General features: G+C 38.8%; 1 protein-coding gene across 2 annotated transcripts in view; it reads left to right on the top strand.

The window, feature by feature from the left end:
* The window catches only part of RSU1 (Ras suppressor protein 1), a 149,760-nt gene extending 137,657 nt beyond the window's left edge, over positions 1–12,103 (top strand). For both annotated transcript variants that reach the window (XM_075587494.1, XM_075587493.1), the window contains exon 9: positions 11,738–12,103. In XM_075587494.1, the coding sequence (XP_075443609.1) occupies positions 11,738–11,840 (103 nt within the window). In that variant the 3' untranslated portion in view covers positions 11,841–12,103. The remainder of the gene's footprint in view (positions 1–11,737) is intronic.
* The last annotated feature ends 378 nt before the right edge of the window (positions 12,104–12,481 follow it).

The following is a 12,481-nucleotide window of genomic DNA, read 5'->3' as shown; positions in this document are numbered from 1 at the left end:
TAGAACACTGGGCATGTGTTTTACTGGTTGTTTGTTTAAGAAATGCCAATTTTACTACGACGTTCTCTTTTATAACAATTTATTACGATTTTGTCTTTATCCATAAAAAAGTGGACAATAAAACCAATTAAAGTTGACAAATGTGCAGTTTACATACATTTTATCCATACAACTGCAGGTACGATAATACTTTAAAATGTTCCAGTGAGTATTTATATATGGCGAGTGTCAAGTTGTATTGAGTTAGGTTTCATGAAACTTGCTAATTGGATAACTTGAGACTGAGAAAAACCAAGTCGCTTAAAATGCAATACTACAGAGCTCTTTGTATTGAAACTTGAATATTACGGATTTAATAAATGTACACCGCGCTTACTTATAAAATGTTTTACCAGGAAGTAATACATTGAGAGTTACCTCTCATTTTAAAGTATGTCCTGGGCACAGAGTTATATCAATACATGGTTACATTAAATGAACAGAGGTTATACAGTCAATTCAAAGACATTTCATGAACAGAGAAGAGTTGGAAAATTGGATATAGGGGATAAAAAGGCTGGCGAGTTTTAGATCGAAATAGAGAAGCTTTAACATCAGCAAACAGCTCACACCCTTTGGCTGTGCCAAAGGCTGTCCGTTTTTGGGGCGACAGATGTACACTGAAGGGGTTCAGATTGAAGGAAGCTGTGGATTCAAAGTTCTTTGTCTTCCTGGCTCATTAACATTCCAGTGGGTGGAGTTGACGTTCCACATAGTACAAGCAAAAGCAAATATTAGCCCTTAGCACGCTGATTCTGTGCAGAGGGGAGTGTTAATCATATTAATTACAACTCGATTACTGCGTTAATTATATTAATTAAGAATACCATATATTTATAAAACTATGAATAAAACAAAAAAGTGAACGGTGGATGAAAAAAAACATAAAAAGTTGACCAAAAAGTTTGTTTTTATATACACTATCGGATATACAGTTGGTGATATAAAACAAATTAAGTGTTTCTTTAACTGTGACAATTTATCCTAAATACATTGTTTATAGCAAATAAAAAAAAGGGATATTCTATCATTTGTTATTCCCAAACCAGGATTTCATTTCTGCCGTGCATCACTGTTATATTTAATTAAAAATTACTTGACACATTCCTCTTCTGTGTTCTATCTTGGGCTATTTTAATTTCTAAAAACATTCTGGAACTTCAACAGGGTTTTTTTCTTTTCCTTGTAACGTAGCTATATGGCATCTTAAGAAGGAAATTACAGCATTAAGCACATTGTCGTTTAATTTGAAAGAATCGCCTATTTTCTTAAATGGTTAAGTAATGTACCAGGCTGTAGTTATTGATTCTTTCTGCATTTATTATGTGGAAGCTAAATTCACTCCACTCCCCAGAGAATGCACCTCCTGAACTGCATGCTTGCTGGTGACAGCTTAGACCACCTGATACATAAGCAAAGACCTGGCCTAATATCCCCGCAATTGCTCTGGGAATTTTTATTAAGTAAAGGCACCATTAAAGCAGACAGGATGATGAAGTTTAATGAGCGTCTTTCGCACATGGTATTGTTCGTTTTGCTGTAGCAGCCATAGTGCTCTCATTTGTTACCTCCAGTGGGGCGGCCAAGACGTACAGTGCTCTGTTTACTTAAGTATTTGTTTTATGTAAGCAGAAGCTTCTGCGGTCCTGCTCACAACACAAGAAATAACTGGTGTGCGTCACATAAAAACCTGACACACGGATTTGTGCCGAGAGTCTATTGAAATGCTGCTGAAAATGATACACGTGGGGAGGGGGGGGTGACTTTTTTTTTTTCTGCAGCAGACATTTGATGTTTTGCATCTACCTTATTAATTCACCCCTTTAGTCAGTTTTACTGATATTAAAGAGTCTGAAAAAAAACTGCTTTTTTTTTTATTATTACCGGCTCCTGCCTAAACAGTGCGAACAGTTAATGGTAATTTCAAGTCAATTTGCAGATTAGGTAGTTATGCGCTTGAAGCTAATCACGGAAATATGAAAATGTATAGTACTGCAGTGTATACCGATGCCCGTCTCTCCCCACGAAGCTCCTTTCATTCGTACACCCTTTTCCATGTCTGCGTTGTTGATTTTCTCACAAGTTGGCCTCTAATGCGCGTAGTAACCAAGCAGTCCTACTCTACGCTAGGGACTTGATTGATGTTGGAAGCCAGTAGGAAGCGCTGCTATAGTATGAGAGACTGGAGGTGAGGATTCAGGAGCTGGAAATTCTAATGCTGTTATGGTAATACCTATGCGTTTATAAAAAGAAGAACCTTTCAAGTGTTAAAACTAAGCTCCCATTTAGAATTGCTTTTATATTGCTGTATTTATGGGTACAGGGTAGTGCAAGGAAGTCCACAAAATATATTTGCGGTTTAATACAGGGAATAAGATGCTGTTAAAGTTTAAATGTCTTTAAATGACTTACATAGATTATCCCATGCTATCGTTTGACTCCATCTATGTCACCTGTTCAAGAGTTAACATTAATTCTGCTCCTCATATTTGTTAGAAGAGCGGATGTTAAAGCAGGGTAAGCCAATACTGTATCGTCCACTAAATAGCCCAACAATTGTGCCACCTCCAAATTAATTTGCTTATAATATGACCCTGATAACCTAATAACCATATTTTATTACCATTTAAAGCAAATACAAATATCACTTGTGGGCACAATCACATCTCAGACAGGTCTGCAACCCTGCTTTTCACCATTATCTCTTCACATACAGTGCTTCTACTGCAGCCAGGGATTCTGGGAATTGACATGCAAATGAGCACACAATGTCACCTTTTATATCATGTCCATTTTAACATGGAGCCCTTTAACATTAAAGAGGCAATCCAAGCAGTACTTAATATACATATATACAGTGTTCGACAAACCTATACATTTGCACGCCCCGGGCGAGTGGATTTAACATCGTGGCGAGCTCCTATTGGCCCAGGCATCACACGTTTGGTACTAGGTGGCGAGTAGATTTTTTTGTTGGGCGAGTAGATTTTTTGGTGATTTGTCGACCACTGCATATATATATATATATATATATATATATATATATATATATATATACATTTTGTTTTAATATATGCTGCCCTTGATTACCTTTATTGAAAATTAATTATCTAAGCTGCTGATTGATCGGTTCTCCCGTGATTGGACAGCAAAGATCTTGCTTCCAAGGGTTCACTACATGGCCGCCTTTCAGTTTCAATTAATCCTTTAGTCAGTGTAACTCAGCAGCTACAATGTATTCTTATATTACGAAGGTAACATTATCTAGTGTTACAGTTTGCAGCTCAAACGGCTGGGAACATTGTCAACAAATGATCACAAACAGGAAAGTGTTACAAAGATCTTGCACTGCTGGGGAGGTGTGGTAAAGCCTGCTATAAAAATCAAAGGATGATCAGTATATTAAAATTCATTAAAAATGGCATTGAGAGTTATATAAAAAGAAATTTGGTAGTATCTAATACAACAGAACTGATTTATTTAAAAAAAAACACATAGGATATTGCATGGGTTGCTCCTTTAAAGAAATGATAGCTATACAACGGGATAAAAAAGTTGGAATTGCTACTTGCCACACACAAAAAGAAGAACATATAGCACAAAAACATTATTTCAAATTGGTAAAATACCCCTGTTTCTGATTTTACATTCTTTCTTATTTTGTTCGTTGTGTTTCTTAGATCGTTCTCTTCAGCCCCCCTACTTGTCTCTTGCCATATTTCCTAACCACCCTGCACATACTATTCAGATGCCGAAGTATTTTTACAGTTCTAGACCACATGGCAAACCTGAGAGAGAAGGAACCGTTGGCCAGTTATCTGCCTTATTTTCTTTGGGGGTTTTTTTTTTTCAGTTGAAAATAGTTTTGTAACTGAAATAAACCTTGTATAATAAATTCAAATGTATATACTTGTCATGCAGTCAATAGTCAGTGGAGCATTTTTAGTTCGTATTGTCTATAAAGTGCAGGTATATTTCAAATTTAAAATATGTACAATTTTCAAACGCAAATTCTCAAGTGGTACAATACTCTGTGAAGTCGGTTTAATTAAAGTTAGAATAAATACAATTTTATCCTGTTTCATTTTTATAGCGCACCATGGTCCTATTAAACCATATTCTTTATAATCTTTTATATATTTAAAATGTCTATTGTTTTTGCTAAGTGTATCCGTTTTTTAAGTCTATTGATTGTCCTGGTACATAGAGGTATAATATGTGTGACATAACGGCGCTATTTAACGAGAAAAAAAGTTTTAACAAAACTATGTTTGTAAAATCTCTTTTTTATTTTTTTCAGTTTTGCAATATTTAACATTAATTTGTGTGTGCACCACAGCTCGATTGATTGATTGCATTTGACAGCTATTTCATGTAGTGAATGGGACTTGCTTCCTTCAGTGACATTATGACATTAATTTTAGTGCCATGGGCCTTTTGGCACCCAAAAGGTTAAAAGGTGTTGAGGCTTTGCACCGTTTAAGGATTCTGGGCCTTTATTGAGGACTCTGATTTATTTCTGTAACGCTATAAGGGAATGTTTGTCCGAGGGTAATTTCCCTGTCTTCGGTTTGAAGTTTTTAATTCCCCCTTTTTTTTAATGCACGTATGTTGCTATAGTTTCATTCTTTTACACCACAACATTTCTGTTATACTTAGGATTCCCGTAGGATACAGTTTATTTATTACTTAAACGTAAGTGTTTCTCTTGACTCAACTTATCTGCATAAGGAGTCTCTGCAGTTTTTAATGTGTTATTTAAATCCTTAAATTAGTGTGTGTGTGTGTGTGTGTGTGTGTGTGTGTGTGTGTGTGTGTGTGTGTGTGTGTGTGTGTGTGTGTGTGTGTGTGTGTGTGTGTGTGTGTGTGTGTGGGTGTGTGTGTGTGTGTGTGTGTATTGGGGCACACACTTAAATAGTATAGACCAGACTACTGGAAAGGGTGCGGCTATCAGAGTACCTACAAGGTACTGTACAAAAATAACAAAATGGGATAGGCACACAAAAAATATGCACACAAAAAAAATCCTAATATTAGCCCAACGTTTGGGCTACCTTCTGCAGACTTTATCCAGAGCGCTCTTGATACAGGCTTCAGTTGGTAGCCCAAACGTTGGGCCAATAAAATTAATGATTTATTTGCGTTTTTTTATATATTTCTCATGTGCCTATCCCTTTGAGAGAGATATATAGATATAGATAGATAGATATATAACGCCTCCAGAATATATATATATATATATATACTGCCCTTAGGAAGGTCCCTCTACGAGGACCGAAACGTTGGCGGCCCTGTGTTCACAATATACACTTTTTGGATTATTACTGCGGTGTGCTGTCTTTTGTCATAAGGATCCCCCTGGTTACTACATGTCTATATATATATATATATATATATGATAGAGAGAGATTCAATTACAAATATACGATACCGTTCTGTGGTTAACTAAATGCTTTTATTTGTGCGAGCTTTCGAGATGCTCTGATCTCTTCTTCCGGCGATGTTACAATGAATGAAGCAAGAAAGGGTTTTTACTTTAAAACAGTGCATACTGGAATGTGATCTGTGATTGAAGCCTATCCCTCCCCCTGTGCAGTATGAAATTTTATGACTTGAGGTGTTAAATGGTCCCTGAATGTTGGTGATATAATAGTGTATGTATGTATGTAAGTAAAAATAAATTTATACAGCGCTTTACACAAGGTGTGTGTGGAGTCGGAGAGTGTACCAATGGTAGGTGTAGAAATGTAAGAGGGGCGTTGCATTACTATGTGTGTGTAGATACTATGGGGTCTCTTTTGGTATATAGGGATAGAATTATATAGTGTATTAGTCGGTGTAAGAGAGAGCGATGAGTGCATTCATATACTGTAGCGCAGTATGTAGACACATGGCCTTTAGCACTCATGGGAAGAAAGTTCTCTTGTCAGTAGTGACTCATGAAACCATGGTCTCGGTTTAGGCCATCACTAAGTGTCCCGAACAGTTGCATAAATTTGTATTCATGCAACCGGCTCTCTTTCAGTGTTCTAAGATTACCTTTGAGTATGGCCACCTTCAGATCGTTCATCCTATGGCCAGAGTCAGAGAAATGTTCGCTTACAGGACTGTCTCTTGTTCCGCGTGTGATGTCCTGTCTCACCTTCAGTATGTAGAAGGAGACCCCTGGGCATTTCATGCACATGATGAGGTACTCGACATTGCTGGAGGAACAGGTGAACTTTCCTCTGATTTTGTACTCCAGATTCCTGTGTGGTATTTGTATTGTGCCCGTTGTGTGGAGCATTGCGCAAGTTTTGCATCTTGCGTCCTGGCATGGTCTTGTCCCGCATTCAGTTGTACTGTTGAATATTTTACTCCTCACCATAATTTTCTTGAGATTATGGGGTTATCTGTATGATAATAAGGGTGTTTCAGGGAAGACCTGTTGCAGTCTTGTATATCTATCTCAAATAGATAGATAGATAGATAGATAGATAGATAGATAGATAGATAGATATTATGGGAGACCCATTTCAAAAGTATTTTTTTTAATTTGGTTCACAATACTTGAATCTTTTCTTTTTCCGGCTACGCATTACAGATGACTATTTCACACAATACACAATTCTTTTTGTGACGGTGCTTGAAGTCATTGACGTGATTACTAGAATGAATAGACTGTGGTTTTCCGACTAGCAGTGCAGTTATATTAGATACAGTACACACTTATGGTCTTATGACTATTGGATAATCTTTGGTAGAGGGGTAGGATACATTTTCATGCACACAGTCATCATATAAACACTGTAATACTAATATTCGATAATGTTGGAAGAATCCAGTATTGACTTTGTTTTTTTTACTGGCAGTCCACCTTAAACGTAGGTGATGTAATCCTTAGAATCCTTAGCCATATAAATTGAAAGGACTTGGGAAAACCATTTAAACATCATAGATGATGGAGCTTGATTTTTTACTTGTTACCATACAAGTGTGTGTTAGAAAGTACAGCAGCAGGTGGTGTTGGATTAGTAGCAGACAGTAAATTTCATTACAGGGACACACAGCTGATGCTGCCATGTGACACAGACCCGAAAGACACGCTAGTGGCACAAGCTCATGTCATGTCAAATATCACTGATTCCGAACATGAACATTCTAACTCAAGCAAGTGCTATTTTTATTTGTCAAATAAGGTTTGGTACTCATTACCTGCTTCTCGTTGTGTTATATGGAATTATTGTGACCTTTTTTTTTTTTAATTATGTGATAAATTACAAGTAATGCCATGATACTTATTTTAAAAATAGAGTAAGTAACCTGTTTACGACTTAAAAAAATAAATAAAAAAATTAACATCTAGCATGAACAGTTAAACATCCATTAATAGGACCCTTAATTGCCATAATATCAATCGGGTTTTCAGCATCAGATTAGTGTACAGTATCAACATACAGTACCAATAACAGATGCTAACCACACAGTTCCATCTATATCAAGCAAACAGATGCATTACTCCAAAATATGATATAGATTGCCAGGTTTATATTGTCGTCATAGGGTATTGGTGGCATTAACCTCCGCTCCTGAAATCTGCTTCTATAATAAGAAACAACATTCGCAAGTTTCATACATACTGTATGCTGCCAGCAAAAATTGATGCAAATAAACAATTGTTCTGTATTGCACCATCTTGAGAGAGAAATATGGAGTAAACAAGCACTCCTAGTTTCAAAGAAATTGCTCCGGTGCCAGTCAGGAAGCACTTTTCCTGCAAATAAATGCATACTTTTTGAATGTTTTAAAAAGAGAATCCACGTTGCAATTAAAATACAAACAAACAAAAAAAAACAACACAATTTTGTTTATTATATGCAGCATTTGAGTATCTTTATTGAAAACTAATTACCTAAGCTAAGCTGTCGATCGATTTGTTCTCCCGTGATTGGTTAGCAACGATCCTGCTTCCCAGGGTTCACTAAAGGACTGCCTTTCAGTTTCAATCAATCCTTCAGTCAATGTAATTCAGCAGCTACAATGTATTCTTATATTACTAAGGCAGGTGTGGCCAACCTGACTGACAATGAGACATGTCAATTCTGTATCCAACTCCCAAAGAGCCACAATTAGAAAAAAAAGTTACATTTAATACCTGTGTACACGGACGCAGAGCATTACTGGACCGTGTGGAGTATAAACTGACGGCACTATACACTGACACGGGGTATAACCTCACATAGAGTACAGGGGGGGGGGGGGAGAGGGGGTGACAAATGGGGAGGGGGGAGACACATGGAGAGGGTGACATGTAGAGGGGGAGACACATGGAGAGGGTGACATGTAGAGGGAGTGACACATGGAGAGGGAGTGACATATGGAGGGGGGGAAGAGTGTGTGACAAATGAGATGGGGAGAGGAGAGGGGGAGACACATGGAGAGGGGGTGACATATGGAGGGGGGGAAGAGTGTGTGACAAATGAGATGGGGAGAGGAGAGGGTGTGACACGTGGGGGGGGTGAGATCCTGCAGAGGGGTACAAGGGATGGGGTCAGTTGGGGGGCAAGGGGTGCAGCGGGTGATTGTCCCTGTCTTGCTCTCCAGTGTCAACAGCCAGCACCACATGGAGCTCACGGCAGTCAGGGTGTATACTCGCTGTACCCTCTGCTGCTTGGGAGCCCACCAGGGGTCGCTGGTCCATTGGAGCTCAGGAGAGGAGCTGGCTAGGGGGCGCTCTGGCTTCTCCTCTTCCATGTGTCTATGATCTCTCGGCACTGTCTCAAGCCAGAGCCCCCATTTTTATTTTTCCCTTCAAGGGCCGCACATGAAGCACTGAAGGGCCACAGTTTGGCCACCCCTCTACTAAGGTACCATTATCTATTGTTACAGTTTGCAGCTCAAACTGCTGGGAATATTGGCAACAAATGATCACAAACAGGAAAGTGTTGCAAATATATTGCACTGATATAGAAATCAAAGGATGCTCGGTGCATTAAAACTCGTTAAAAATTGCATTGAGTGGAAATTAAAAAAATAAATATAATGTAAGTATTATCTAATACTGATTTATTTATTTATTTTAAACACTTCGGATATTGCATGAATTGCTCCTTTAAGGACTTGGTGAAAGTGTGTTCCTGCTTGCAGAGGGATTTTTGTTTGCACCATCTTGACACATCTCCAACAATTCGACCATCGCAAAACTAACTTGTTATTTTGTTTTCGTACTATGCAGTAGTATGGGACATTTTAAGTGATACCTAGTATATAGGTCTGATGATATCTGTTTCAAAATAATGTCTCGAGATAAGACATACAATTGTATACCAGGGGTGCCCGCTCCCTCCCCCCACCCACCCTCAACAGTTCAGGTTTTAAGGATATCCCAGCTTCAGCCCACCTGTGCTGAAGCTGGGATATCCTTAAAACGTGACCTGATAAGGAGGGTCTTGAGGACTGTAGTTGAGCACCCCTGCACTACGATACCCTTTCGACTTTACCTTATAAACCATCTGCATTATTGATTTGTATTTGATATTTATCTTTGTCTCCTTAGCACCACACATTATATCAAGCTTTACCATGAGTGCTGGGTATCCTAATTGTATAATACTTTGTCAACATCTAATCAGTAGTACTTATTTATGTGACATTGATGTGTTGGTAGCAATGCCTCTACAATCAATCATGCAGGAATCGCAGGAGAAGATTCTGACAGCATATCTCTGTCACATTATTGAGCCCTTGGGTTTTCTTGCTAGACTTAATGCTCACTGCAGTGTAAATGTCCTCTCTATACCTCCCAGTTCAGCCCAAACGGTGCATTTGTCAGCCTGACTAGTTCCAATATCCAGTCAAAAAGTTCAAACTTATTTTTTTTAGTTTTTAATTCTTGTTGAAACTGTTTAATGCCTTGTTGAATGCACAGTTCCAATTAACTGATGTGATCAGTGTAATAAGTTAAACAGGGACTTTCAATAGGGAGAATGGAGATCTGCCTGTTCATATCTTTTTTCCTACAATTCATTGATGAAGTAATCTTGGTTGCATATACAGTAGTATGGACCTAAACTCCATGTCTGAGAATCAGTTCGGATAGGGCAAAGTTATAAGGGAAAACGATTGCTGAAACAAAAAGCAATAAAACCCATTGTGAACATCGGGTTACAATGTTTACAGGCTTTAAAGGTTCAGCTACCCCCAATATAACCTATTTTGAAAGTGAATCTGCCCTTTAAAGAAGATTACCAAACGTATTTTTTTCCTAGATATTTTTTGGTTTTCAAGTTCTTTAACCCTGCGGTATGGGCCGCAGCACCAGAGTGCCATGGCGCCTCCGGCAAAGCGCGGTCACATAAGCGCGGCATCCCTTATCCCGAAAAGGAGTCCTCTTCCATTTCCCTACAGTGCAGATTGCATCGGAGCGCAGAACGCAATCTCGCCTAGAAAACGAGCACACTGCCGGCATGACGTAGCCACTATATCATAAGGCCCCATGAGTGCCCGACCCGATGACATAGTGGCTACATCTCTGGGCACCCAAAGGGAAAATAAAGCTCAGGGACTGCACACACGGTAACTCCTGCTGTTTTGTTCTCACCACCTCCACTCCATCAGGCAGTACAGCGCTGCACAAAAGATTTTGTTTGTATGTATGTCTTTATTTATATAGCGCCGACGGTGTACTCAGCTCTCACAAACACCATACGGTACAGGGAATTATAAAAATGCAATAAGTGCTGCAAAGTCAGACAATAGGAAAGGAAGTCATTGCCCCGGAGAGCTTACAATCTAAGTGGTATGTTGGGAGACTTGCAGAGACATCAGGCGATGGAATAAGTGTAGTAGATGGCAGTGCTTGGCCACAATGGTTGGTAGGAGTGACTGTGGGTCTGGGACAGTAGCCATGAGTCCAGGCTGTTTGGATGCTTCTTTTTTGAGGCGAGTTATAAGGTTGGTCGATGTTAAATTAGATGGCTTAACACCATTAGCAGGGAAAGAGGTGGTAGGGAAGCGTGGGTGAGTGCATGTGTGTGTATATAGCTGGTTCCATGATTAGGAGAGATATCCCCAGCAGCAAGGAGAGAATATTTCTGGGGGTGCTTTTTATTGAGGGGTGTAGAAGTTGTTGGGGAAGAGGTGTCTAAATAGTGGTGCCGTGTATGGGCACATGCATAGGTGGAGATGAAGATATGTAGATAGGAGGGGAATGCGTAGCTCGGAGAGAACAGAAAAATGTACAAAGAGTGAGGAAATGGCAAACCGGAAAAGCAATGGGGAGGGCATAATGGGATGCAAGGAGAGAGGTGTTATCAGAAACATGTCTAATCTTAATCTTCTCAGATGAGGTTCTTTGAGGTCTAATAATGTCACCAGGTGAGGGGTCTTGGCAGCCATTTCTATTTAGGTTCTGGGTAAAACTGTAAAATAATCAGTGAGCAGGGGAATAATACATCCTATTGCTCAGTTAAGAAATCTTTATCAAATAAACATGCAGGGGGCACTGCACTTTAAAAATATCTATTAAACAAATAAAATGCACTAATCACGTGTTTAATACTGGTATAATTTCACATAGGACTGCTCTTTCAATAGACACAGGCAGTGGTTGAATTAAATCCTACATGAAAATGTTTTCCTTTTTCAACTTTCAATACAGTATACATATTATTATTTGTATTTATTTAATGTTCAATTTGTGTTTTGTTTTTCTCTCTAGTCTTTATGGAAGACACATGCAGGCCAACCCCGAGCCCCCAAAGAAGAACAATGACAAATCAAAGAAGATCAGCCGCAAGCCCCTGGCAGCCAAGAATAAATAAGTCATTGTGCGGGGCTAACGGTTTAGGTCCTTGCACGTGGCTAATTCCTATTTATTTCCTGACTGCATGTCACGGGAAAACAATAAAACTTAGCTTAAAAAAGTTCATTTTATTTACCCTTCCTTCTGTCATGCTTGGGAAGCACAGTTAAAGCTATATATTTGTAACTGCGTAAGAAATTACTGTTACACTTTTATATTACGTATTCATTCACAGGCGTTGCCTACTTTTGCTTTACTTTATCCATAAATGTTTGAACATTATCTGTGGTGTTTTTTTTTCTTCAAATCATGTTAATAAATAATTTCTTTGTAAGATATTGGATTCTTTATAGAATGTGATATGTTGCATTGAATCGGCTCAGACATTGCCAATCGGTACCATCACGCCTGGGGTTTCAAGGCCATCTCCAGCCTTTTTTAATGTTGCAGATATTTACATTGATTAGTTCACTTTAATAATAACCTGTACCAACAATGCTATTTTGCAACGAGTTATTGTAACCAAAGAGAAATACTGTCCTGCGCTCTGGCAGTTAGTTCCAGCACCCTGGAGAGTCAATAGAGGTCACATAGAATGGAGCAGGAGAGTATACACGGACCTGAAGATAGGTCAGAGCTGGGAAGGGAAAACCTTACCTA

Source organism: Ascaphus truei, chromosome 2 (assembly GCF_040206685.1).
Source record: "Ascaphus truei isolate aAscTru1 chromosome 2, aAscTru1.hap1, whole genome shotgun sequence".
Lineage (NCBI taxonomy): Eukaryota > Metazoa > Chordata > Amphibia > Anura > Ascaphidae > Ascaphus > Ascaphus truei.
This window is presented reverse-complemented; position numbering and strand designations above follow the sequence as displayed.